Here is a 27,869-nt window from a genome sequence, read left to right on the forward strand (position 1 = left end):
AATAGTAGGGGGAATAAGCTACGGGCAACTCTGTTTTTTAATTAATCGCGTGACGTTTTCCACAGCTTAAAATATTATATAAAGAAGATTCTATAGGAAGTTTCTGGTTCCTCCTCATGTTTCCAGTGAGGCAGCACTAGCTGTGGCACTGGTGCAGACGCATGTCTGTAGTGAGGTCTGCAGGGTTGGCATGAGGATGCAGTGGGGCATGCAGATATGGCAGCGTTAGCGACCCGTCTGTCTCCCTCCCTGGGGTAAGACAGGCACTCTGTGGCTAATTTTGCACATATGCTCGATGACAGGCAGCCGGCGTCCTCTGCAGCTGCCAGCATAGAGAGTCGGTGATCAGGCAATTTATGAGGGTTTTTTTTTTCTTGAAGGCCATTCTGTGGTGATTATAATTTTGCTAATATGACGTGAGGCACGGAAGAAATGGCTTCAAAACACGAGAAACAGGAACATGCACCGGGTATGGTTATTTTTTATCAGACACTGTAAGCTTTGAGACGTTACATTTAAAATGAAGGGGCGCATTAAACTGATCGTGAGTGAAAGTAACATGGTAACATTTCTGTTCATCTAGGAATACTGAGGAAAAATATTGCACAGTTTCCACAAAAAAATATTAAGCAGCACAACTGTTTTTAATATTGATAATAAGAAATGTTTCCTTGTTTCACAGTATTGTTTTTTTGAAAAAAAAAACATACTCGATAAGAATAAGACTTAGAGAAGAAGAATAACAAGAATTTTATAGACCCCAAACATCAGAAGGCTATACAATCAGAGTACTATAAAATATGGAATTGTATTAATATTCATGCATTAATAATAATTAATTTTTGTGAAACATTTTTCTTAAAATGTGTGTTTTTGTCTTGCCCTAATAATTTACGATACAAGAACGCACCAGTGATCTATAATATATGTCCATTTTGTTCAAAGTAATGCTTGAATCTGAATTCTAATGCGCTATGGAAATTATTTTTGATATCGTTGTACAGTCAAACATATAACAAGCATTGTCATTTGATAAACTAAAGGCCTGTGATGCAGCAGATTCTGAATGCATTCAAATTTTAGCGACATTTACATATAATTTCATGACGCTGATAAACAGTATCTTATTGATGGAATATCACTTAGTTTTACGGCTTATCTCATTGCGGGCCAGAAATCCAAGTTAACACGGATTAAACCGTCAAAGGGAAGACATCAGGAGGCAGACATCTCTATGAGTTAATCTTCTCACCCACTAATGAGTCTTCTACTGGATTGCTTAAATTAAAAGCAAATGTGAAGAGTGATTTGGCAGGCTTGCAGAGAGCCTGTCCCACCACATAACGCATTAAGTGATTTGGTTTCGCTCTCATTACTGTAATAATGCCCTGTTAGGACAAAACAATGAAATGACCAGGTTATCCGGATATTAAACAGTTCCTGTTCAGAGCTCAATCAGGGTTAATGACAACAGGGTGGCAAAGCCATCTGAACAAAGGTATTAAGACTTTGGAGGAGAGGGCTGTAAGATTTAGGACTTGAGACTACTTGAGCTGCTTGATATGATTTACTGACTTTGAATGGCAGTTACGTTTATTTCAAAAGATATGGGGAAAATTAACAAAAATGATGTCCAGAGCTCTTGTTTCGCTGCTGTAAATGTCATCCGAACTGTACAATGTTTTTTTTTAACTGAATGCTGTTTCTCTCGAATCTGATTGGAACAGCTTTTCCAGTAAAAGCTCCTCTCCTGTCGCTTTTTAATATTGAATAAACACTGTAACACGGTGACAGGCTTATGCTAAAGACTCTTTACAATGATAAAGCAGAAATATGTTTTTGTTATACTTCTGATTAAAATTGAGATCACTGATCTTTGCTCTGCCGGCTGGCTTCCTGATGCATGCGAAGGGGATTTTACACAGTGGGAGTAATCATCCCCTTTATCACTGACTGTCCTTTCATTTTAGAACAAAGAACAGCTAATCCTCATAATTTTTTATTGCTAATACCAAAGCATTATTTTTTTTTTTTTGCTTGTTGCAAAGCATGAAACTGGTAGGAAAGAAGAATTTAAAGTTTGGACAAACCGTCAAATTTCCTGCTAATTCCAAAACATTACTTTTCATTATTAAAAAAATGGTATAAATAGCACATGCACATGCACCAAAAAATAGAATTGCTATTAAAGTACCTGTACAGTATACACACTAATTCAAAAGGAAATTAGGGATCTTACTTCAATTGTAACATTTTTAACAAACTGGGTGTTTAAGATAACAATTCATTATGGCAAACGAATGACAAATGCATTTTTGATTTATTGCAGTTTATCAAAATTATATATTTAATCATAAATGAAACTGTAAGTCAAATTGCAAATATAAAAATACTGTTAGTTATTGCTTGGTTCGTGTGAGCTGCGTTGTAAGATCTGTTGCATACAATGTGCAGAGGTCAGAGGTGATTTATTCAGTCTGTTCTTCATGTGGGCTTCCTTAAACTCTCTGCGTTTCAGGCATTTTGGTAGTAGGACAGATAACGTGCATTATTTTATATGTCTTATTTATTTTTGCTCTAGTCTTGTCCGAATGAACTAAAGTGATTGGTGATGAGAGAGTCAGAGAGGATTTGCTTTTAGTTGGGATTCTCCCTGTTTTTGTGATTTACGGAACATTTCCTTCAGATTAGCCAGCCCACGCAGAGCACATTAACTAAAGTAAATTTATTTAAATTATTCCATTATTATTATTATAATTTCCCTTGTCTGCTCTCAGAAAAACATTATATAATGAATCAAAAAAGGCATTAGCTCCTTTATCCTTTTATATTCCATCTATAAAAGGTAGTATGTTGGTGGATGAGAATTGGATTTGAACAGGCTAATGCCATCCATAACAAATGAGAGTCTGGATGAGGTTTTAACATGCAGCAGAGCATCATGGGAAATCTCAGGGTTGTTACCTTCACTAAGGACAAATGGATCTTTTTTTCTTTTTCTTTTTCTCAAAATCTATATCATGGTACAATTACAAAATTATTCCGTGATTAAGGAAATAAGTCTTAAGTTTTACCAACCAACAACATTCGGAAACACTTTCAGAAGTACATGTACGTTAAAGAAACATAAAAAAGATACTGTTTTTTTTCCAAGTTGAGTCGCAAGAAAAATGCCTAAATGTGTAGTTTTTAACAGTCATGAATTAACTAGTTCACCTTATCGTTCTGATGTATTTTTATGTTGCAATGAATATGACGTTTGAATGTTGCAAGAATTATTTAACTCTTAGTTCATAAAGGAGCTTGAATGATCATCCCATATAATGTTACATAGCCTTATATGTAGGTAATGGTGGCTAAAACCTTTGAGATGCTTTCAGAATGGGCTCTAGTTAAAATCTCTCAGCATTTTAAATACATCTAATACTTTGCCTTAATCAGAAAATACTGAAAGACAGGCAATACCATGTGACCCCCCTCGCTCTCTTTACATACACTCTTTCACATACATGTAATACACGTGATGCTGTATAAGGAGGATTATTAGGAAGGATTTAGAGCAGGATTTTATTCACAATAAGTATATTAGAATAATTGATAATCGATGACTCCTATTACATCTCTTAAATCTTCAGTCGGATTACAAGAACATCTGGACAGCAAGAAATGTCTAATTTCTTCAATTTATCCTCAAATAATTGTATATACAAAGTCCACACAAATATACAGCATGATTAAAAGTGACCATAAGGAGGCATGTTTCTGTTTAGGTACAGTATGAGGTTGTAAAGTTTGAGTGTAATTGCTTGCTTTTGCGTCAATAGTTTTTCTGTTACAACAGTAATAGATGGTTTCTTAAGAGCCCAAAATGAAAGTATTTGAAAAGACAAAAAAAACAAAAAAAAACATGACCTAATCCCATTGGATTATTTACGCTGCCTTCTACACGATTAAGCTACAAAAATGAAATTAAAATGTGTGTTCAATAGGATTTTCAGGGAATTTCCTGCAATGCTGCTTGAAAAAAACACTCTGATAATAAGGAACAATAACTAATTCCGTTACAGTAGATCTAATGTTATTTTGCATGCTCTGGGGTCTTGTATTCTCAGATTAACAGAGCAAGGTTAAATTGCTGTTTCATTCTAGGAATATCTTAGATTTCTTATTTTTTGTGTTTATATTAGAAGTGAAAAAAGCAATCTATGGCTATTGCAAAACCGAACAGTCTGTATGAAGAAATATTTTTAAAAGACTTTAAAATCAGAAAATAATTTTATTTAATTTAAATCTGCAACATGCACATATAAGGAAATCAAATCAAATTTAGATTTGCACCTGTTTTAAAAATAAAATGCAGCGTTTGAGGTACATCAGTGATTACATATATATATATATATATATATATATATATATATATATATATATATATATATATATATATATTTTTTACATCAGATGAGTTCAAGTGACTGGATTAGTGGTCTTAGATGGTGTCCCTTAATAATGTGATGTAATTGCTATGAATTTGCTTTAAATGGTTATGCAGACCACATAACTAATGGTTTAATCATCATTGTTAAAAATGTGAAGGGGAGATTAAGGGACCATTAAACATTAAATTGCTAAAAGCTATTAAGAGCTTATAACCACTGTAAAAAAAAAAAATAATTGTAAAAGATTATAGAAATGCTGTAAAAACAGCATTGCTTAATGTTGAGGTTTTTTATGACATGTGAAACTGTACAAGGTCTAACCTTGCATTTTATGTAATAGTACAGTCAAATACTGGTAAATGTACAATTTATGGAAGTGAAAATAAACAAGAAATTTTATTATTCACAACTGAAAGAATGTAAACTGCATGCTCGACTGTTCACATGTGATGGTAGTTTGTTTAATAGTTGTTCCTTAATAGTTTTTGTTATTAGGTATGTACATAAGGTTTTAATCCTTTTATAGTTTTTTTCATGTCGTGTGTTACCATGGTGTTTTATGTATAAAAGATTTTTTCTCAGCTTGTGCTAGATTTATTTATGAATTAATTATTGCGTTTACTGATTAAATAATTCAGTTTCTAAATGTAAAATGTGCAGGTTGTTTTGTGTTTTGTTGTTTTCAACAGAAAAATCATTTTGCCGACCGCAACTTTTTTTTTTCTTTGTAGAAACTACATTTATGCATGTGATAAATCCCAAAACTCTGATGAAAAGGATGGGGAAACGAAGAAAATGAACAGCAGAAGTTCTGTGAAAACATTTAACACATGCACCAATGTTTTTGATCTCTTTTCTGTCTCCATTCTTTAGAAACCCCATGCAGTATGCAAACTGCCACTCGGCCCATTATTGGCGAGTAAAAAGACAGAGATCAGGTCATTTATTCAGGGCTGAGGGGGACGAGGAGGAGGTGTTGTGCTTTCTGCTGCAACTGTTGAGGTACGTCTGTAATGACTGCTTAAGATATAATGGGGGAAGTCATGTATGCACCGCTCTTTGAGGGGGGCGGTCAGAGTGCAACAGTTTGGAGGGATGGCCATCGTTCCCTTCCCCCTCAAAGCAGTACGCCCACACTGATTTTTGATAAGTGAGAACAGTCTTATATTAGGCGGGCCATTGCCCCTCACCCCTGTAGGACCTCGTGCCCTAGATAGATGCACTCACACTCATATATGAACGTAAAACGAGAGCATATGGTCCTTTCAAGCTCGCACTGTTCACGCAGACACACTCAATGGGAAGCGTCAAATGAATATCATCAAAACCATCTCCATCCCCCTCATTAAGGGTCACTCATTGGCTGAAATTCGCACTCAGATGTGGGGCGTCACATGTTGCATGAGAAAGTGTAGGAGGGAACCACAGATTGGCCCGTATAGCAGACTAATGATGGTTAATTAAGGTAATGAATAGAGATGCGCCACAGGTCATGTAGCTGCCACAGCCTGGTAAACTTTAACAAAACTCATAGGGACATGGTGGAGAGACCAGCTGGTGCCATATTGAAAACAGCACAATGAAAGTGTAATTGGCTCTCTGGGTCTCAGGAGGTTAAGAGGAAAGCATTAAATAGTGGAAATGGGGATTGAAAATTGCAAATTTAAAGCATTTGTGCAGAACCTGTTGCTCTTATAAAAAATTTTCAAGACATTTAATGAATAAAAAAACTCATAATACAATACACAAACTGTACAAAACATATTGAGACTAATGCCACTGCTTTTATATTTTGTTTTCTATTGCAGCGAAATTTTAAATGTGGCTTAAGTGACCACATGCTTTTATGGGCCACACGTCTTCACGCGATTCAAATGAAATCTTGAATAAAATGAATCGGCAGATGCAAATTATAAACAAAACAATTCCTGTTAAAAAATAAAAATAAAATAGACGTCCAATAGAAAGGTTTCCATTAATATACCATTGTGAACCATTAACATTTTTCCAGTAAAATCTATACAAAACTCCTTTTTGTAGTGTGTTTTGGGCACTTTTCCAAAAGGATTTAACGTCCCACCAATAGAATCCATCACATACCAGTCGCCACCATTATACTTTCCATTAAATCCATTACATTTTTAATATATGTGAGAGGAAAAATGTTTTATTTTTTGGATAAAAGTTGAAGGCAACAAAATTATATAAGTGATTCGCATTGTTTTCATTCATACGACATTCCTGACGGGTGTGAGAGGGTGCGCGCGTGCGTCACGAAGCGCGTGACGTGCGTGTTCGCTCCACGTCATCTCCACGCTGGACGTTACTGACGTAATCAAAACGAGACAAAAACAGTTTTGACAATCTTTCAAAGGGAGTATCGTGTCAAAATCTCATCATGGGTATTCGTCGACACCGAAAACACGACTTGCACTCAAAGGAGTATGATCTTGCCACAGAAAGCTAGGTATAGCGGACTTAATTATAAGTACATTGTTGACTCTCAATGCTGAGATTTGATATCCACTCTCACACTGTTTTTGAGAAATGAGACAAAATGCAATTTTAATAAAGTAAAATAAAAGTATAAAGTTGTTATTCTGGTTTAATATTATTACCATATCTGTTTAGGGGCATTACTGCTTATTTTCTTGTTCAGTGTGTGCCTGTATTTGCCCAGTAACCTGGGTTAACAAAGACGGATGTGTCGAATATTAATTATAAATATTGTCAAAACAAGAATTCAATTAAACGTAAAACTTGCGTAGCTCTATCTATTGAGCTCTCGTCACAGTCAGAAAATCAATGTTGACAAAATAACCGCATTTTTCGTATAACGTCTTCATTAATGGACCAGCTGTTTTTATTTCAGGTGTTGCTAGGTATAAGTAGAAAGTTTTTAAAATCTGAAATTATCTACAAATACCTAAAGTTTATCTACGATTTGTGTAATAAAGTTGATATATCATAGTTGTGCCTTTGAATTTATTTAATAAATTGAGTTATAACAAGTATATTAATATTTCTACATGCAGTTCTGTGTTAGTTGTAAGTCAGCTGGGTGAGGGATGTTTTATACTTGTTTATTAAATTGAAATTCATTGCTATTATGTTTTTTTGTTTGTCTGTTTGTTTTTGTTTTAGAGGCAGTGGAGAGAGCTGAGAAGCCTGCTGCATTTGGAAATTGACTCCACATCATGTGCCTCTGGCTGCCATTATGAGGTTCCCAAAGTTAGCTTTCGTCTTTATGTTCGTGGGCTGCCTGGTGGTCTACCTCACCTACGTCAAACGCCATTATGATGACTCCAAACCACCAGTATCCGACCAGCTGCCCCAGTATAGGATGGACACCCATAAAGAGTCAACCTCAGCTCAGGTGGTCAGTGAAAATTTCCAGTATGGTATTATGTTTGATGCTGGAAGCACTGGAAGCCGGATTCACATCTTCAAATTTCAGATCGAGCCAAATGGTATGTTAAAATTGAACAATTTTGGCATTTCAGTCCAGTTGTTATGTTCCACATAACAGATAAATAAGAAATATAATTATTGTAATATGTAATATAACAACAACAATAATAATAGTAATAATAATAGTAATATATAACTATATATATATATAAAATTTACTTGCAATAAATATCAAAAATGTAAGGATAACATTGAACAATATTACAGAAAGTAAATGTATATACATATATTTATGTATTTTATATATATATATATATATATATATATATATATATATGTATATATGTGTGTATATATGTGTGTGTGTGTTGACTGTGTGTGCATTATCCACAGATATTAGGTTTACTGCCTAGTGCAGCACTGATCGTCTAATGGCTTAGTTATCGCATCCCAATTCAGAGCTAAATCAGTTAAGTGCTGCTTTAGCCTTTATTGTTAAACCTATGATTGTCATATTATAATGGACAGCAAATAGTCTATGCTATTAGGCACATTTTCTCATGCACACACATGCATGTTCACATCCTAGCTAAGCCTCGTGGGTCAAAGGTCACATTGAAGAGTATGGTTGGATTTTATCAGATGCTGAAACATTTGCTTATTATGCAAAGGTTTGCTACAAGCCATGTGGAACCCTACTACTGATGTTAATGTTTCACACATAAATTTATGAATGTCTGCTTATATATATATACACACAACAAAAGTGTCCAAAGTTTGTTTTTAAACTCTTTGTGTGTTAACAGAAGCTCCTAAATTAGCCCATGAGACATTTAGAGCTATAAAACCTGGACTGTCTGCATACGCCGATGACCCAGAAAAGGTAACCAGTAAAATGTGTTCTAGTTTTGTAATTGTGAACCCATTACAAATGCCTCCGTGTTGTGATGGTATCAGGTCTGTCTGTAGTTTTATGATTATATTTATGTTATTTTACAGAGTAAGGAAGGACTGTTGGAACTATTAAATATTGCTAAAGACACTGTTCCCGAGACATTATGGAGTTCCTCACCCCTCATGCTCAGAGCCACGGCAGGGCTCAGATTACTGCCCGGTGAGAAAGCCACGATCCTGCTGGACAAGGTCAGAGAACCATCGGTCTCCAAGTCAACATTCATTAAATAATTTTAATGCTACAAATACTACAGCACTGTAGTATTGTGGTGTTTAACGAAACAGTAACGCAGTTCCAAAACAACAGTAAATTGTCAAGGGTAGAGTAATTCTGTTGTTTTTGGGGGTTTTTAGTAAATATAGTAAAAATGTACTAAGCATTATAGAAGTGTGTTAAAGGTTATTGAGATGAGAGCTATGCCTTCAAGTGTTTCTTGTTTAGCCTATCATCGTAGCATTTCCTAATTATGATGCAGGTTTCCGTATCTGTAACATGTCATGCCATGTTAAATCTAAAATCTCTTTCTTGCAGGTGAGGGAAGTGTTTAGGGAATCCTTGTTCTTGTATAAACCAGACAGTGTGTCAATCATGGATGGCGCAGATGAAGGTACTGTATCAATACTTCTTTGCCATACTGTAAGTTCATAAATATCAGAATTGTAAGAGTAAAAGTTGCAGTAATCTAATTTATTTAGTGGCAGAATCTGGCTTCCATACAAAATAACAAACTTAAAATGAAAATCAAAAATATGAAATTCAAACCTAATTCAAAATGTCATTAAATACTTTAATGTGATTAATACTGAAATACCACCAAAATATCCTTGTTACTAAAGATGGTCACATTCTTAAAAAACTACTTTATGAATAGTTTTTTAGGTTTATATTCAAGCATATGATTGTAATGTTGCAGTGGTTTGCTTTGCTGTGAACCATAAAGAAGTCTGTCTGCCATGAATGAGAAACCAGCAGATGTTACAGTACATCTCTAGCTCGTCAAAAGCCTCTGGTCACTGCGGTCAAACATTTGCGCTTCTGGCAGAAAGATATAAGTTGTAAATTGAAATTTTCTTCAGTAATAGCTTGAGCTGTGTATATATTAGCGATAGATAATGCGTATATGGGACTTTAATCCAATCCTTTAAAATAGTTCACACAAGTAATAATGAATCCAGGGGATAATGTCCCGTGTGCACTATAATCTCAGCAAACAGATTAGCACCCATTAATTTGCTATGCAGTAAATTCTAGTGTTTAGCAAAAGCCAAGTTGATACTACTTTTTCCGTTGATATTCAAGTTCTTTTTGCTTAATGGGTAGCAATTCATATTCAAGATTTTCTTGTAAAATTAATGCTTAAACTCTGCAGGTCCCATAACCGGATAATCTGAGTCTCATTATCAGGTCGAGTCTGAACTTTCCTGAACGTACAAGCTTACCCAACCAGATTAGTCCATCACAGCAAATCATACAGACTTATTGTTAATGCTGTGCGTAAGTGGTATATGTGAGGGAGATGGCAGTGAGACTAAGTGAGTTTGGTTATTTCTGAGGGCTAAAGCCCCTTACTTTGTTAAGATGCAACCTACATTCAAAACAAACATAGAGTTTTAGCATAAAGATCTGATAATACACTCCCTCGCAGATTCACTCAGTCATCTGTCTGGATCTTGATTTTATGTTAATGCTGAACTCTTTAAATTCACTAGCATATGTTGCACAATGTTGCTTTTTTTTAAAGAAGGGAATACTTTTATCCAGTAAGAATTCTTTATGTTAATCTAAAGTGACGGGGAAGGCCATGTTATGGAAGATTTTATTTTCAAACAAATACTTTTATACATCAGAGATTACTCAAAAATGTGTATCATAGCAAATTAAATATTTGGCAACCTAACTGTTTTCAACGTTGCTAATAAGAAATATTTCTTTAACAGCAAATAAGACTCCTAAGACTGGAGGAAAATAGCTGCAAAAAATTCAGCGTTGCTAGATCTTTGTCAAATAAATTTTACCCTATTTGAGCATAAGAACTTGTTCAACAACATTTATAAAAAACCCTGTCTTCCTCACATTTCGAAAAAATGGTGGTGTAGCTTTGAGTTGTTATACTTTTGCAGGTGTCAAATGATGATCTTTCTTTAGTTTTTTGTTCTTTTTGTTTTTTTTTGTATATACACAGGCATGTCAGCATGGATTACAGTCAACTTTTTATTAGGTAAGTATGCACGTTATATTTAATGATATCTGCAATAGCAATAAACCGATTAATTTGGACACACATTTATTTCTCTGCCCACATGCTATTTTTGTTTTATTTCTTTACTGTAACATTTAAAGTTAAAAGTGCTTTAAAAAATCTTATTCTATCTCTTACAGGTGTTCTTCACGGTACTGAGACGTCTACAGTAGGCATGCTAGATTTAGGAGGGGGCTCGACCCAGATTACCTTTGCTTTACAGGACGAAGTAAGCCATGCACATGCATATACTCTATATACACATATAGCTGTATCCTCCTGCTAATGAAGCCATGACACTCTTAACAAACTACCATGATGGTCTCCCATCCTATGCATTAATCCGCAAATGTCCTACTAATCCAATACGCCTGGTAAATAAAGTTTGTTGCACATTGGGCCGAGAGAGTTAGAGAGATTCTTGGTCTTGAACTAGGTCAGGTCTTGTACAGGGGGATTGAGGACCAATTTATCATGTCATTACGGAGTTTCTCTGAGAGCTTTAGTTCCAAGCATGAGCTCAGATGAGAACTGCCTTGCAGATTGCAGCTTAGTTATAGTTGCTGACAGATATTGTGTTAAATAAATAGCATGCACTTAAAACTGCCACAGTAGGCAATTGCTATCTTATGTTTTATTAAATAAGTACACTGTAGAAGAATCTTGCAGAAGCAGGCAACGATGAGAATAATACACACTAAAATAGAAGGAAAAAACCTTTGCTTTCTCTTTCCGTAATCCTTCTAGCTTTTACTAATCTGAATTCTCCTTTGTTTATTTTCCTCTTTATGATTAATCACTTCTTGTATTCGTCAATTGTAAGTCGCTTTGAATAAAAGCATCAGCTCAATTAATAAATGTAATATTTGTCTACCAGATTCCCACAAAGAGATAGTTTACCCCAAAATGTAAATTCTATCATTAAATATTTACCCTTATGTTGTAAAACCTTCATCCTTGCTGTCTATGGAGGGTCAGAGAGCTCTTTATCAGAAATATCTGAATTTGTCTCTCATGAGTAAATAATGACAGAATTTTCATTTTTGGGACAAAGAAAGACAACTTTAATGCATCAATATTTACTTGTCTGTGTTTTGTTCCTGTGCAGAAAACCATCCAGACCTTACCCATTGATTACGTGACATCATTTCAGATGTTCAACATTAGTCATGCTCTCTACTCATACAGGTAAAGTGGATCTTGTCAGTTAAAACAATATTTTCCTCCGAAGGAAAATAGTTCCTCGTTTGAGTTGATGATTCAATGGTCCATTCATAAAAACAGTCATTTGCTTTATTCCTAAATGAATAAGCCCCTCCAATTAAGTACTTGGCGCCACCTACAGGCGGCTTTAGTGTCATTTTAGACACTACAACGAACCTAAACCAGCCAAGATACACACTTCCTGAAATATAATTAAATGAAAAAATAATGCCAGTTTTCTGCTTTGATTTACTTTTAGATCTCACCGAGCAGATAATTTCTAGTTAATAAACAGCCAGAATTAATTCCCAATATTAAAGGTATAGGTTATTTGGTTAAAAGAAATTAAACGTTAAGGACAAAAATCTATAACTTTTAATGTTACTGGTTAAAAATTTAGGCATTGCAAAATTATAATTGTACAACAAGAAAAAAAGGGTTTTTTTAATCACTCCGTTTGATTCAATATCTTTACAATATCATGCATTTCTCAGTTATATCTTATTGAAGAATCCTTATCACATTTAGAAATACAGTATTACCATATTACTGCCGTTTAAAGACTTGCTCTGCGGCTTTTTCCAGTGACGTGACTTGCAGTCCTCTAGCACTTGGGTGAAACCTGTGGCCGATGTTTGACGCTACCACCCATTGCTTCCTGTAGCTGTAGCCCAGGGCTTTCTAGGTTATGTGAGCTCAGTGTTTAGTGCGGGCAGTACAAGTGTTTATGAGGCAGCGTGTGCTCACTCGCCTCACACTCCTGATTAGAGCCAAATCACACAAGCTTCCAATTACAATCCCATCGTGGGACTCATCTCCAGATTACTAGAATTACTAGTTATTCATGGCAGGAGATTTGACACGACAAACCCTCCAGCAGAGACCAACCAAAGTCTGTACTTATTGACATTTAAAAGGCAAATGGTGATGAGGATTGGATATAGGAATCACTTATGGTGCATGACGACCTTTTCTCATATCTCATACACTCATATAAAATGCTGAAATGTTATAGTATACGCATGTACGTTTTACATATAATAATAATAATAATAATAATAATAAAATGTGTATTGTATTTTCACTCCTTTAATGTCTCTTCTCTTTCTCTGTAGTTACCTTGGCCTGGGGTTGATGTCAGCCAGACTTGCCGTGTTAGGAGGGATTGAAGGACAGCCTTGTATGTGGTCTACAATCTCTCTTCATCTTTGGCTTTTAAAGACCTCATTCGCTCAATAAATAAGCCATTATCTAATCTCTTAATAACGCACTGAAGATTAATTCCTTGGTGGCCAGCTGTTGCACTGATTTAGCTGAGGCCAGAGAGAAACTGCCATCAGTGCAATAGCTTCCGCCTGCAGTTCACTACTGAGATTTACATTTAGTACTCTACAAATGTAATCAGATTTCTTTGTTTATAGTTTTGTCCGTTGTATAAGTGCATCCCGCTTCTCTCCGAGTGGGTTTTAAGGTTATTATGAGCAAAGACACGCATGTGTTTGTGTAAACGCTGTTTTAGGTTCTGGCCACCAGGTGGCGCTGCAGAGCTCGTATTTGGACTTTTCCTTCAGCAGTGTCACAGTTATTCCACGCAGTGGCAGTAAAAACGCTATGATGTGCATAAATAAATCATTTGATTGTTGTGTGTGTGTGTTTGTGTTTTCAGTAGCAGAACCTACAGAGCTGGTTAGTCCATGTCTAGCCCCAGATTACTCTGGACAGTGGGAGCATGCTGAAGTACTCTACACTATTAAAGGACAGAAAGCAGGTATGAAAAATGCTCTCTGCCTAGGTTTTTGTATTTTCAGTTCTATTTTCATTGAGAATTTTATCATTTATAATAAGAAATTAGATTTTATATTCACGTGTGTGTGTGTGTGTGTGCTCTGTTGTAGGGGAGCCCGTCTATGAGACTTGCCTTACAAAAGTGGAAAAGATGATCTATAAACGTGTGAGAAAAATTGAGGGAGTGAAAGACATGGACTTCTATGCATTCTCCTATTATTACGATAGGGCTGTGGATCTGGGCCTCATTGGTATGAGATTTGCCTGATTGCTGTCATTTGATTGGAGTCAAACATTGTTTTTTTTAGGTTTTAAGAGTAACAAGCAATGAGTTGAACTTTAATATCATGAATTCACTTATCACTTTCTGTGTCTCTGACTCAGATGAAAGCACAGGGGGGACTGTCCGAGTCAGTGATTACATTGAAGGTGCTAAAAAAGGTAGGTGTGTTCTTGTAAACGAATCTGATTTCTAAAGAAAAATCACATCAGGTTTCCACAAAAATATAAAGGATCACACCAGTTTTGAACATTAATAATGATCAGTGTTTTATAATGTTTAGTTTATTTTTTTTTATGTATCATGTGACACTAAAGTAAATAAAATTGAACGCTGAGCTTTCCCGTCATATGAATAAATTGTTAAAATGTATTCAAATAGAAAACATTTTAAATTGCAATTATATTTCTTAATACTGTTTTCACTGTATTTTTATTAAATAATTCTAAAATATTTTCAGTACTGCAAAAGAAATAACATGTCTTGGTGTCATTATTACTATAATATTATAGATTATTAGTCATACTCTGAACTGATAAATGTGTACCTTGAATGTGTTTAATTTGGATAAAAGCACCTCCTGAATGCATAAATGTAATTTAATTGTACATTTTCTACATAATCCATTCCGTTTAATTTTGCTTAACCAAACATTAACTTACTTTTTTTTTTTTGCTCCAGTGTGCAATAATATGGCAGTTGGAGGAATAAAGGAGAGTCCGTTCCTGTGTTTGGATCTGACCTACATCTCAGTACTTCTTCAGGAGCTTGACTTCCCTCCTGATAAAGAACTGAAGGTGTGTTACTCTTGATTTACGATTCCCGACTTAAAAGGACTCTGTGAAATAATTACTTCGTTGTGACTTTTGGACGTAGATTGCAACATGTTAACTGCAGCACTTGTGATTTATCTGTGAAATTTGGAGAACAAATGTCGATGTGATGCCGCTATTTTGTTTAACCCTATCGTTCTGTTTAAATTTCAGCTGGCAAGACAAATAAATAACGTGGAGACTAGCTGGGCCCTCGGTGCCACTTTCCATTGCATAGAGTCACTCCATAAGCATGGGACGTGCTGAAGACAGACACTCGTTACATTTGTACCCAGTAAAGCACTGACTAATCTTAATGCTCTGGGAAAAACAATGAACTTTGATTGTACTCGCCATTTTGTCATTGAATTTATTCACAATGTGAGTTTTTATACATACCTCTGACTTTCTGAATGTTTGTTTTCCTACTAGTATGTTAAGCTATGAGTGAAGGTAAAATGTTAACGGTTTGGGTGTTTACAGCATATCAGAATCGTTTTAGTCAGGGTTAATTATATAAAACTGATCAAAAACATTTGATTTGCAAAGTTTAAGATATTTCATTTTTATTTTGTATTATTCTCTAGCTTCTAGTTGGTATATCACACAGTATGTTCAAATGAATCATGTATTTAGTATTATATACTATCAGCTCAGAGAGGAAGAAAAACAGACCGGTGCAGTTGCTGTCATGTCCACATGCTTTTCTCTTGTAGGTATAAACTAAATGCGCCCGTTATTATACGTGGGAAATATGTTTATATAAAATGCCATATAAATGTAATCTAAAAAAGCTGAACACTGTGCTCTGTGTGGATTATTTAAAAAGTGTGATTGCACATAAAGTTGACTAGAAGGTCACAAAGTGAGATGGCAGGATGAGGTCTGCCGTGTTTGCTTTCCTCACATCTTTCACCTGTTACGCTGCTGTTCTTTCTTGGCACCAGCAGGTGTCACAACACTAAAGATTGCAGGGGGTTGGGAAGCCCAGATGTCACAATTTATTACTCATTGTTAGTACTCATAGGATGTTGTATTGAGGTTTGAAGTCACTGTATATTGAAAACAAGTTGAAAACACTGTTGTTTTTGTCCGAGACCCCTTAAAATAATTGCTTTTGTTTCTTTCAGTCTTATTTTCTTCAATCTTATTTTTCGAATATACCAGTCAATAATTTGTTTAAAATGCAGCAAAGAGTAAAGCAGCAAGCTTTGTATATATATATATATATATATATATATATATATATATATATATATATATATATATATATATATGTGTGTGTGTGTGTGTGTGTGTGTATATATTTATATATATATATATATATATATATATATATATATATATATATATATATATATATATATATATATATATATATACCTTTCAAGAAAGGCTTAAAATGAAAGAATTCTAGGATCATTATTTTAGTGTTTCAAAATAGATTTAAATCAAAAATTATTTGCCACTGCAGGTCGACTACTCACATGAGCGCTGTCTTCGCCTCTAAATCAGACTCCTCCCACTTTTCAAAGTTTTCCATTGGTTGCTGCAGACGTTGTCCCATATAAGGGCATTTGGCTTTAAATCAGTCCGGAATTGTAGCCATCAATAAAAAGTCTGTTTAACTGTAACAATGGAAACACGGTTCTTGTGAAACGTAAGGAAATGGGCAAGTCTTTACAAGTCATCTTCACTACAGCTAAAAGAGGCTATGCTAAAATGCTGTATCGGCCTGATAATTGTTGACCAAAGCAGTTTATACGGTAAAGCGGCCATTTCAGTCCATCTCCGGGCACATAAATCATCATAGGTCTTAATACGTTCCTAAACCTGTTGCTTGTTAGAGAAGAGTTGTTGAGATGATCGACATCTCCCGCAGCCAATGGCAATGCAATTACGAAAGAGCCACTGGCCAATAAACAGACATTTTATAAAGCCCCGCCCACTTTGTTCTCCAGTTGACATAGGGGTGTGTCTCACAGAGAACAGTGCGTGTAAAGTCCTTGCACACCGCACCAACCTGGGCACAGCAAGTCAAGGGGTCCAAACTTAAATTATTTGCTTGTTAAACGCGTTGTCAACATGTCCAAACCTCTGACTGACCACGAAAAGCGCAAGCAGATCAGCGTCCGTGGTATAGCTGGACTGGGGGATGTTGCCGAGGTCAAAAAGAGCTTTAACAGGCATCTTCACTTCACCCTAGTGAAGGACCGCAATGTGGCCACCCCGCGGGATTATTACTTCGCGCTGGCGCACACGGTGCGGGATCACCTGGTGGGCCGCTGGATCCGCACTCAGCAGTATTATTACGAGAAAGACCCGAAGGTACGGATCTCTTCCTCTTCTACTTTTCCCTGTGCAAGCAGCCAGGAAGTGGCATGTTTGTGCAGTAACGTTGGTGGGATACATAAACTGCATGCAAACTAATTATTACCTGTATTTACATAAAGCATACATTCGTATATGAATGAATTAATACTAACCGTCATACTATTAATGCATTGTTAACCTATACTAAATATGTTCTATTGGATTTAACCAGGAAGGTCTTTGTTTTCCTAGCTTTGTGTTTTTTGCATTTGATATCCTTTTGATGGTGTGTCAGCTGTTAGTTTGTGCTTCCCGTGCAAAGTGTGATCTGTTCCTTGTCACATTAGGCCATCATTAGTAACTGAATATTTTGCAATCACTTGATGTTGTGTGCTCACTAGGGCAAGTACAGATTACACTATACATTGTCAAACTCAGTAAACGATAATAGACCTTATCTAATGGACTGACATGGTGCATGTTAAGTAGACTCACTTGAGGCTATTAATACACACCTGTGACTGGGCGCTTTATGAATTGGGGATTTTTTTTCTTCTGGTCTTCTGGTTTCACCAATGTGGCTTGCACTTTATATTCATGTTGCTTTGAAACTTAACATAAAATATAGCACAAGTGCACAAGAATGGCCTTGTTCTAGAGACAGTGTTCTCAAGCTAGAATTCAGAGAGCTCGACTGCTTTATATTGTTGAGCACAGCACACCAATACATGAAGCGTTTCCAGGAACTTCACTCTTCACTCAAGCATTAAGCCTGTTGCCGTTCAGTGCCTTGGAAAAACGGTAAAACACTGTCACTTTATTTAAACCTACAATATGCTGTCATTAAGCCCTGTCTCAGCACATGAAAGTGAAGCAAGCATTTATTTATTGCTGTGGTATTCAGATGTTGTTCACTGTGGATTTGAGGCCTTCAGCAGGCTGTAAACCCCTCCCTTCGCAGATATCTGATGAATGGACTCTTATGAAAAGTTGGTTCCAAGCCAAAGACCTGAAATTAAGCATGTTGCACTTGAGCAACCTGGAAAAGCCATGACCACAGCATGAATTTCACTTTAAGAGGAAGAGTATGTTAATGTGTCATTAATTTGTAGGTAAATTACAAAGAATTCTACTGATATTTCTGAACTGTGACAATCAGTTTTATAGCTCAGTATTTTAACAGTATTTTTTAAGCAATATTATAGGTATACAGTTAATTTTCATACTGGTACACGTAGTGATTAATTGTATTTTTAAAAGGAGTAATTTTCCCTTTTCTTCTAATCTGTGTAGCTTGCTTTTGTATGTAACTTTTTACCTACATGATCCGCTTGTGTTTTCCGTTCCAGCGCATTCACTATCTCTCTCTGGAGTTCTACATGGGCAGAACTCTACAGAACACCATGATAAATCTTGGGCTGCAGAATGCCTGTGATGAGGCCATCTACCAGGTAAAGTGCATCACTGTGACTCAGCAAACGTGATATTTTAGCGGAGTGTTTATTTAATTGCAGAACTTGCCAACAGCTCTATTACTTAAACATCCTGATACTTTAGAAACAGCTGTTGTTTTTTTTCCCCTTGCTCACCCACAGAGAGCTCATTGGGGATGTAGACCGATTGCTACAGCCTTGCAAAACTGTCTAAAACCTTCCTTTTCTAAATCTTAAAAACACAGAAGTTGCTGAAACCTTAAAATGCACGAAGTTTACATAATCATTTGAAATTGTTGCACGGTAAGGAACTTGTATTGTTTGTTTTAATAATGAGATGCCTTTTTTTTATTTATTTTTTTTTTTTAAACTTACGCAATGGTGCTGATCTTCAGCTTGGACTAGATTTGGAAGAGCTGGAGGAGATTGAGGAGGATGCAGGATTGGGAAACGGAGGGCTTGGGCGTCTTGCAGGTACCAAACTTAAAGAAAAAAAATACACTTGTGTTCGAGAACACAACCTGATCATAATGGGCATTCTCCTTCTCCTTCAGCTTGTTTTTTGGACTCAATGGCATCTTTGGGTTTGGCGGCATATGGATATGGCATTCGTTATGAGTTCGGCATCTTCAATCAGAAGATCACCAATGGCTGGCAGGTAAACCAAAACTGAAAAATACATTCATACACGCACATACATTTACCATAGCCTTATATTAAGTTAGTTGGACAAAAAGCCTCAATGTTTTTATCCATTTGTTTATTAATATCAAAATTTCTGGGACTATTTTTATTTTTAGGTGGAGGAAGCTGATGATTGGCTGCGTTATGGTAACCCTTGGGAGAAGGCCCGTCCAGAGTACATGCTGCCTGTGCATTTCTATGGCCGAGTGGAGCATACACATGAGGGACCAAAGTGGGTTGACACCCAGGTCTGTCAGTCATTTCTGAAACTAACTGATAGAATAACAGATGAAAAAACACGGCACAAGTCTCTCATGCTTACCAAGGCCGCATTTAGTTAATAAATATATTGTGAAACCCATAAAATTGAGCTTCTTAATAATTTTGTGCAAAACGTATGAATATGTAGTTCAAAAGAACAGCATTTATTAGAAATGGATATATTTTACAACATGATAAATGTCTTTTAATGTCACTTTTGGCTAATTTAAGTCCCTGCAAAATAAAAATATTAGTTTCTAAAAATTTGCACTGACCTGAACCATTTGGATGGTACTGTAAAAATGGAATATTAGGTTGGCAAAAGCAATGCAATTATACATTTCTAAAATAAATAAAGACTGTACTGGTTGCAATTTCTTGGTAATGTATTTAATTTATTTTTTTTTTTGTTTGTTTTTTGGATTTATTTATTTTTACAATTTTAGCTCTGGTTTGGATTTCTTTAAAAAAAAAAAAAAAAAAAAAAAAAAAAGATCCTGAAGCAAAACAAGTGTCTATAATTCTCCACCTATAAGTGTAATTAAATTAATTCAAATCAGCTGATGAGAATATTCACCTTTTCTTTGGCAGGTGGTGCTTGCGATGCCTTATGACACTCCTGTGCCTGGTTATAAAAACAACACTGTGAATACTATGAGACTGTGGTCTGCCAAAGCGCCTAATGATTTCAACCTGCAAGAATGTGAGTCCACACAATGATTATTCATTTACACACACATTCAGTTCTTGCTCCAGTATCTGTATCACTGAAAGTAAGTGACACCCTTGGTGCTGGTTTGGGTGGAGGATCCCTGCTTCTGTTTGAGTGAAAATTGTTGAAATATTTTTGTTTAAAATTCATTACGGTATGCTTGAATTTTCCTTGTATCGTTGAAATAGTACGTTGTGTTGTAAGATGGCACTAGTCTAAACTTACCTTCTTACTTGAGATTAACTTGTTTCCTGGGAGAAATGGTTTCTGTGTAGAATACTAAATATAGGATTGTTGCAGCAGCACAGAAACAGGCCAGCGGCTGGCAGCAGGCCAGCGTTTCCCATAGATACGCCTGCTTTTGAGAGGCTCCTTCATGATTGTCGGGCCTCTAACACAGAATGTCTCATTCTATAATAGACATGATACTCCTAAGGTTTTGCTCCCAAATTAAGTAATATTTCAACACCATGCCGCTGTACATGTTGGGAGTATGTGTGTCTGTTGTATCCCTGATTTATAATGCAAAAAATAACTCCCTTTGTAGTTAATGTGGGAGATTACATACAAGCTGTACTGGACCGAAACCTGGCGGAGAACATTTCCAGGGTGCTCTACCCCAATGACAATGTAAGTACAAACACCTACACCTCAATACTATAAAACTCTTAGTGAGAGGTGTGTGTGTGTGTGTGTGTGTGGCTGGAGTAAATGTGCAGAGAAAGAACAGGAGGCAAGAATTTGTGATATGCGATATGTATATAAGTCTAAATATACACAAATGATATATTTGGTAACTATGTAGACGATGCTGGTATGCAACATATGCTTTAGCGGCCCTGCACAAGCAGACTGGAAGCTCTTATCTGTGTTACTGTTGCACAAGATGTGTAAAGAAATGAGGAAGTATGAAACTGTAATATGGTGTCATGATACACTAGTATAGTTATTGTTCACACAGCTGCTTAAAAGGTTAGTTCAACCCAAAATGAAAATTGTCATTAATTACTTGCCCTCCATGTTTTTCCAAACCTGTAGACATTCATTCATCTTTGGAACACAAATTAAGATATTTTCAATAAAAGCAGAGACATTTGACCCTCCATAGACAGCAGCACAACTGAAATGATCCCAGGTCCAGAAATGTAGTTAATACATCGTAAAAACTGTGTGACACTCCAATTACATCAATTTGTGAAGATGAACAAAAGTCTTACAGGTTTAGAAAAACACGAGGGTAGGTAATTAATGACAGATTTTTCATTTAGTCATTTTGTGAGTAACAAAAGGTGCCGCATGTAAGAGTGACAGCTAGTGGTTGAAATGGGTACTGCAAAAACAAAGGCATTTCACCCCGGAATGCACATTTCAAAGTAGAATTACTGGGTATAGCATTATTTTTTAGAGAAACGGCTATGTAAACATAACATGATTCCTTGACGGCAATACGCTGTGTTTTCTGACAACTGGAAGTGGGCAGGATCATACAGATTAAAGGTAGCTTAAAGATAGCTAGCTAGCGCTTGAAATGGATACCGCAGTTCTGGCCCGGAATATGCCCGAAACGCACATCCCACATTCAGAGAAACTGCTTCGTTAATGACTAAATGACTACAAACAGTAGCTTTAGAAGAGTCAAAAACCTACATACTTTAATATTCATAAATTACATACTTTAAATGCACAGCCGTCAGAAAAAGTGACAGAAAATGAAATGTTTTGCTGTTTGTAAATCTTTCAGTGAGGTGTATATATTAGTTAAATTCTTTTGTATATGCGTGTGTTAGTTTTTTGAAGGGAAGGAGCTCCGTTTGAAGCAGGAGTACTTTGTGGTGGCTGCTACTCTGCAGGATATCATCAGACGCTTTAAATCTTCAAAGTTTGGCTGCCGGGATCCCGTACGCACCTCTTTTGAGTCTTTCCCCGAAAAGGTGATATTACTTTGTGTTTAGATGGTTTCTGTTCTTCAGTTTGACAGAACATTTTTGTTCTAAGTGATATATATATATATATATATATATATATATATATATATATATATATATATATATATATATATATATATATATATATATATATATATACACTCTTCAAAACGGTATAATGCTTTTAAAACTCTCTCAGGTGGCGATCCAGTTGAATGACACTCATCCAGCTCTGGCGATTCCTGAACTCATGAGGATCCTGGTGGATATAGAGGGGCTAGACTGGGAAAAGGTGTGATGTTCAGGCTGTTAAACTGTATAATGGAATAACATTTTACTAAATTAATTTATGCATAGACTCTCATTTACTGAAATTAGCTGATATTCCTAGTCTTCCTTGATTTTTGTTGTACTGCATTTTCTGCTTAGCCATGCTTACATGAGTAATATACATAGAAAGTGTTGTTCATGCAACCAGCAGTTTTTTTTATTTGTTTGATTTCAATTTCTTGTGTGTCATTTGTAATAAGTGAGCATTTATGTGTGTGGGTAGGCATGGGAGGTCACCACAAAGACATGTGCGTACACGAACCACACGGTGTTACCCGAGGCTCTGGAGCGCTGGCCGGTCTACATGTTTGAGAAACTTCTGCCACGACACCTGCAGATCGTCTACGAGATCAACCGGCGGCATCTGGATGTGAGGATACGTGCACACCCTAACTCAGGAAAATCAAGATAAGTTAACTCAGCCGGTTTGTCTGATTGAGCCTCTGTTGCAGAGCGTCGCTGCGTTGTTTCCAGGCGACAGTGACCGCTTGCGCAGGATGTCCCTGATCGAGGAGGGCGATCCGAAGAGGATCAACATGGCCCACCTTTGTGTGGTCGGTTCCCACGCTGTTAATGGAGTCGCACGGATTCACTCAGACATCGTCAAAACCACTGTGTGAGTAGAGCGCTTCAGTTGCTTTTATAAAAATATTTCACAACAATCATTTCCAGGGAATAATGTTGGTTTTAATTTTAGTTTCGTGTAGAGATGTTAGACATTTTAAACAATTTTGACTATTTATTTTGTTAAGGTTTAAGGACTTCTGTGACATTGAGCCAGAGAAGTTCCAGAACAAGACCAATGGCATCACACCTCGTCGCTGGCTGCTGCTCTGCAACCCCGGCCTGGCTGACATCATCGCTGAGGTCACCTTCTTAACTGAGTGACTCTTTGCTCTTCCCCCCACAGGCTTTCTTTCTGTCCCTCACTGTCCTGTGCTTGTTTTCCTTTTTAGAAAATAGGTGAGGACTTCCTGACAGATCTTTTCCAGCTAAAAAAACTGCTGGACTTCGTCAATGATGAGATGTTCATTCGGGACGTGGCCAAAGTGAAACAGGTCTACATTTGTTTTTTGGTGTTTGGTATTTTTATATTATCATGAATAATATAAAATATAATTTTATTGATTTATTATTTGTTTTTGTTTTGTTGTTTATGACTTTATTTTTTTTAGGAGAATAAGCAGAAGTTTGCTGCGTATCTGGAGAGTGAGTACAAAGTAAAAATAAATCCTGAGTCCATCTTCGACATCCAGGTCAAAAGAATCCATGAATACAAGAGACAACTGCTCAACTGCCTGCATGTCATCACTTTATACAACAGTAAGAATTACACACAAAAAACAGCAATATTTTCACGCTGGGTTCATCAGAACAGAGGAGCTGACTAAATATTGGACTTTTGTTAATATTGGTTTGTCTTTTTTTTTTTTTTATTTATTTTTTAGGGATTAAGAAAGAACCAAACAAGAAGTTTGTTCCCAGGACAGTAATGATTGGTGGAAAGGTATTTATATTTCATTTAGTTTCATTTGAAATTAATTTCAAAAATTTATTCATTTATTAAAATAATTGTTGTTATTTAGATATGTAGATAATGGTCATAACTGTGTTTGACCAGAGCCGATGTTGGACAAAATTTTATGAAATTTAAGATATAATAAAATAAGCAAGCTTAATTAAATATGCAAAAAAATAAAAAAAAATCTGGCCACAGTATTTTTTTATTTTATTTTTGAAATGTCTGGAATCATGAAATGGGTTTTTTTTATTTATTTATTTTTTTTATTTAATGACTAATATAGACTGTTGTAGGTTATGTTGGCATTTAGCTACTTTTCCTTATGAAAGGGCCTTAGAATATTGTGTAGGGCAATGGGAGGCCCTCCAGTCAAGAGCCACTGGTTTAAGAGTCCTAAATGTTCTAAAAGGCGTGTTTGTGTTGTCCTGCACCGCCTCCCGCAGGCAGCACCAGGCTATCACATGGCCAAAATGATTATTAAACTGATCACCTCAGTGGGGGAGGTGGTGAATCATGATCCTGTGGTGGGAGACAGACTCAAGGTCATTTTCCTGGAGAACTATAAAGTCTCTCTAGCTGAGAAGGGTGAGTACATTCATAAACCACTGTTGATGTAGACAGAAAAATATTAAATATCAGGCAATGTTTTTTTTTCAACATGGAATATTTAAAAAAAAAATACTTTTGCTATACTGTAGATGCATAATAGTTTTTTTGGGGGTGTGGCAAGCTATGTGCCAAATTTGTGATTGAACTTATCATGTGCTTTGCTCTTCAGTGATCCCTGCTGCAGACTTGTCCGAGCAAATCTCCACGGCAGGCACAGAAGCCTCGGGTACAGGGAACATGAAGTTCATGCTTAACGGAGCTCTGACCATCGGCACTATGGATGGCGCTAATGTGGAGATGGCAGAAGAAGCTGGAGAAGAAAACCTGTTCATTTTTGGCATGAGGGTGGAGGATGTGGAGGCCATGGACAAAAAGGGGTAAGAAGGAATGAATGGATATAAATGTGATAAGACAAAAAACAATGAAGCGTTAGGCTGGAGGACAAAAACATAGTTTCCACCTTTTTGTGAGAACATTTTAAATTTAGTAATTGCGCCTCCTGACAAGCTTTAAATTGTAGTACAATATTTTGAAACTTAAACTTTTTTTTTTGTTTGTTTTTTGGCATTTGCTATTTTAATGTTTCTTTATTTGATTGTGTATATAACATCTATTTTAATGGCATTTGTTACAGAAAACTATTTGAATGGTTTTATATTTAGTTTACAATGATCAACACTTTGCTCTAGATACAATGCCAGGGAATACTACGAGCGTCTGCCTGAACTGAAGCAGGTGATGGATCAGATCAGCACTGGCTTCTTCAGCCCCAAAGAGCCTGAACTCTTCAAAGACATCGTCAACATGCTCATTGACCATGACAGGTGTGTTTTAAAGGGTTCAGGTGTCGGTTTTTTTTTTTTACATGTCTTTTTTGTTTATACAACTTGTTATTGTTTTACCCTAATATTTTGATGTCTATTAAATTCATAGCGGTTTTTATGTAACAATTACCAGATTTAGAAGATGAAGAAGGTTTAGTGGAGGTGTCTGACTTCTTTTTTTTTTTTTTTTTTTTCTCTCTCAGGTTCAAGGTGTTTGCAGACTATGAAGCATACATCAGCTGTCAAGAAAAAGTTAATGAACTTTACAGGGTGAGTTGATGTTTGGATATTTACTGGTGGTTTACCAATGAGTTTTTCAGCTGCTGAGCCCAAGGTGTCAGTTGTAATATTTGATAATTTGAAGTTGTTTCATTTAAATGCTAAATATTTTTTTTTTTTTTTTATGTATACATAGTATAAACTGAAATATTTGAACAGAAAGCGCTGTATTAATTTTTATACCTGTCACAGGAGGGCGCTAAATGTCAAAATCTTTTATATGTATGCTGTGCTTTTACAGCTGTTTTCCAATAGCAATTTTTTTTTTTTTTTATTTGACTGTCCTTCATCATGTAAAATTCCTTACTCTTTTCTTTAGAACCCAAAAGAATGGACCAAAAAGGTAATCCGAAACATTGCTGCTTCTGGAAAGTTCTCCAGCGACCGCACCATCGCAGAGTATGCGCGCGAGATCTGGGGCGTAGAACCATCCGACGTCAAGATCCCACCACCTAACGAACCCCGTGAATGAGAGAGCGGGCAACATAATGGTCTGACGGTATACACTGGGTCTGCTCTCCTGTTCCTCAAGCTTTCCCTGTGTGTCCTTGTGCTTTGACTGGCTTCTCCTGATTCAGATTCGGGTTCCTCTCACTGTCCGTAACACCATGTGAAGCCTTCACTGCTGTACAAAAAATTAACTTTTTGCACGTTCACTCTAGTATGTTTTAAATCGCTGTTAGTTTCACATGCCTAATTATCATCATGGTTTCCATTCTGCAAATTCAATTTGTTAGTCATCCGAGACTAATTTATTGAAGTTCGGTTTTGTTAAAACGATTTCCAGCTTCAGTTTCAGAGCTATTTATGCGTCAGTTGGTGTCTATTCTGAATTTTTGTGCATTCCTTGTTTGACTTTTGAGAGTGGCAGTTGTGACTGATGAAACGGGGAACACTGTGGGATCGAGCAAGAAACTTGAGTATTTTATGAAGCCAAATTAGCAACTGGAAACCATTCGAGACTTGATTTAACACTTGTGTCCTAGAATAATTCTTAAACATGACAGACTAAATGTGGTTGCAGGTCAAATATTTTGTTTAAGTGTATTTGCCTTAAAATGTGGAATTAGCAGTCAGAAACAATAGCCTTAAAAGTAACAAATGCAAACGGCATTGATGTAATGACTCCAGAGTGCGTGTGATGTGGTTGTTCAGTGTCCAAATGATCTTTTTATGCAAGCTTTCAAATGCAGGTTAAAGGGTGATTGTGTGCATACTGTGCAATATTAACAACAATAATAGAACACATCCCTTTGTAAATATTTCATGAAATAACGAGAATAGTTATGGCAGCTGGCTGATGTGAACTCGTGGGAATTCATCATGTGCGTCCTTTAAATAATGTTATAGTTGTGTGGTGTTTTTTTTTTTTTTTTTTTTTTTTTTGGAAGCTGATTTAATTTCCTCTACTGTTTCACACGGCATTACCAAAATGAGATATTTTGTCCGATTCATTTTACAAAGCAGCTTGAACTCTGGAAATTCATAAATCAAACCCTGGCTTGAGTTTCAACTCGAAGCAGCATTTCAGATTGCAGTGGTTTTGAATGTATGCTTATGGATGTGCTATTGAACATTCAATCCTTGTACCGAGGCCTTGTTTTCTTGCTGCATTTTACACAAGTACTGTATACAGTTAATGGCGTTTAAACAATGTTAACAAATTAAATAAAAAAAATTCTGAAAACAAAAATATGCTGATACCTTTTTAATTAACTTTAGGCAATACATAGGTGTATTGTTCACAGATTAAAATAATAGTGTAACACATAGAGAAATTTTGAAATATTAGAAAAATTGTCGTCCTGAGATTCGGTATAAAAGCCTTTGTTAATAATGCATATCAGAAAGCATGC

At 36.0% G+C, this 27,869-nt stretch overlaps 2 protein-coding genes across 6 annotated transcripts; both read left to right on the plus strand.

The window, feature by feature from the left end:
* Positions 1 to 5,316: 5,316 nt before the first annotated feature.
* On the plus strand, positions 5,317 to 15,920 carry entpd6 (ectonucleoside triphosphate diphosphohydrolase 6). 4 transcript variants are annotated; one of them, XM_043263580.1, is made up of 14 exons: positions 5,317 to 5,438; positions 7,581 to 7,906; positions 8,654 to 8,730; positions 8,847 to 8,990; positions 9,334 to 9,409; positions 10,985 to 11,020; positions 11,182 to 11,270; positions 12,150 to 12,229; positions 13,360 to 13,424; positions 13,911 to 14,012; positions 14,140 to 14,280; positions 14,414 to 14,470; positions 14,991 to 15,106; positions 15,296 to 15,920. In XM_043263580.1, exons 2-14 carry the CDS (start codon positions 7,654 to 7,656, stop codon positions 15,386 to 15,388), a joined length of 1,329 nt encoding a protein of 442 aa, XP_043119515.1. In that variant the 5' UTR covers positions 5,317 to 5,438; positions 7,581 to 7,653; the 3' UTR covers positions 15,389 to 15,920. The 4 variants fall into 4 exon arrangements, with proteins under 4 accessions (XP_043119515.1, XP_043119516.1, XP_043119514.1 ...); XM_043263581.1 differs by lacking the exon at positions 5,317 to 5,438 and adding an exon at positions 6,747 to 6,903 and having other exon boundaries at positions 13,914 to 14,012; XM_043263579.1 differs by lacking the exon at positions 5,317 to 5,438 and adding an exon at positions 6,758 to 6,903 and having other exon boundaries at positions 7,583 to 7,906.
* A 1,159-nt stretch (positions 15,921 to 17,079) lies between these two features.
* On the plus strand, positions 17,080 to 27,706 carry pygb (phosphorylase, glycogen; brain). 2 transcript variants are annotated; one of them, XM_043263577.1, is made up of 20 exons: positions 17,080 to 17,449; positions 18,784 to 18,885; positions 19,263 to 19,341; positions 19,422 to 19,525; positions 19,668 to 19,799; positions 20,404 to 20,515; positions 21,072 to 21,154; positions 22,312 to 22,455; positions 22,649 to 22,741; positions 23,003 to 23,149; positions 23,232 to 23,395; positions 23,532 to 23,646; positions 23,736 to 23,837; positions 23,955 to 24,102; positions 24,228 to 24,286; positions 24,745 to 24,886; positions 25,080 to 25,287; positions 25,600 to 25,734; positions 25,938 to 26,004; positions 26,333 to 27,706. In XM_043263577.1, exons 1-20 carry the CDS (start codon positions 17,207 to 17,209, stop codon positions 26,483 to 26,485), a joined length of 2,532 nt encoding a protein of 843 aa, XP_043119512.1. In that variant the 5' UTR covers positions 17,080 to 17,206; the 3' UTR covers positions 26,486 to 27,706. The 2 variants fall into 2 exon arrangements, with proteins under 2 accessions (XP_043119512.1, XP_043119513.1); XM_043263578.1 differs by lacking the exon at positions 17,080 to 17,449 and adding an exon at positions 17,480 to 18,546.
* Positions 27,707 to 27,869: the final 163 nt, after the last annotated feature.

This window comes from Puntigrus tetrazona, chromosome 17 (genome assembly GCF_018831695.1).
Source record: "Puntigrus tetrazona isolate hp1 chromosome 17, ASM1883169v1, whole genome shotgun sequence".
NCBI lineage: Eukaryota > Metazoa > Chordata > Actinopteri > Cypriniformes > Cyprinidae > Puntigrus > Puntigrus tetrazona.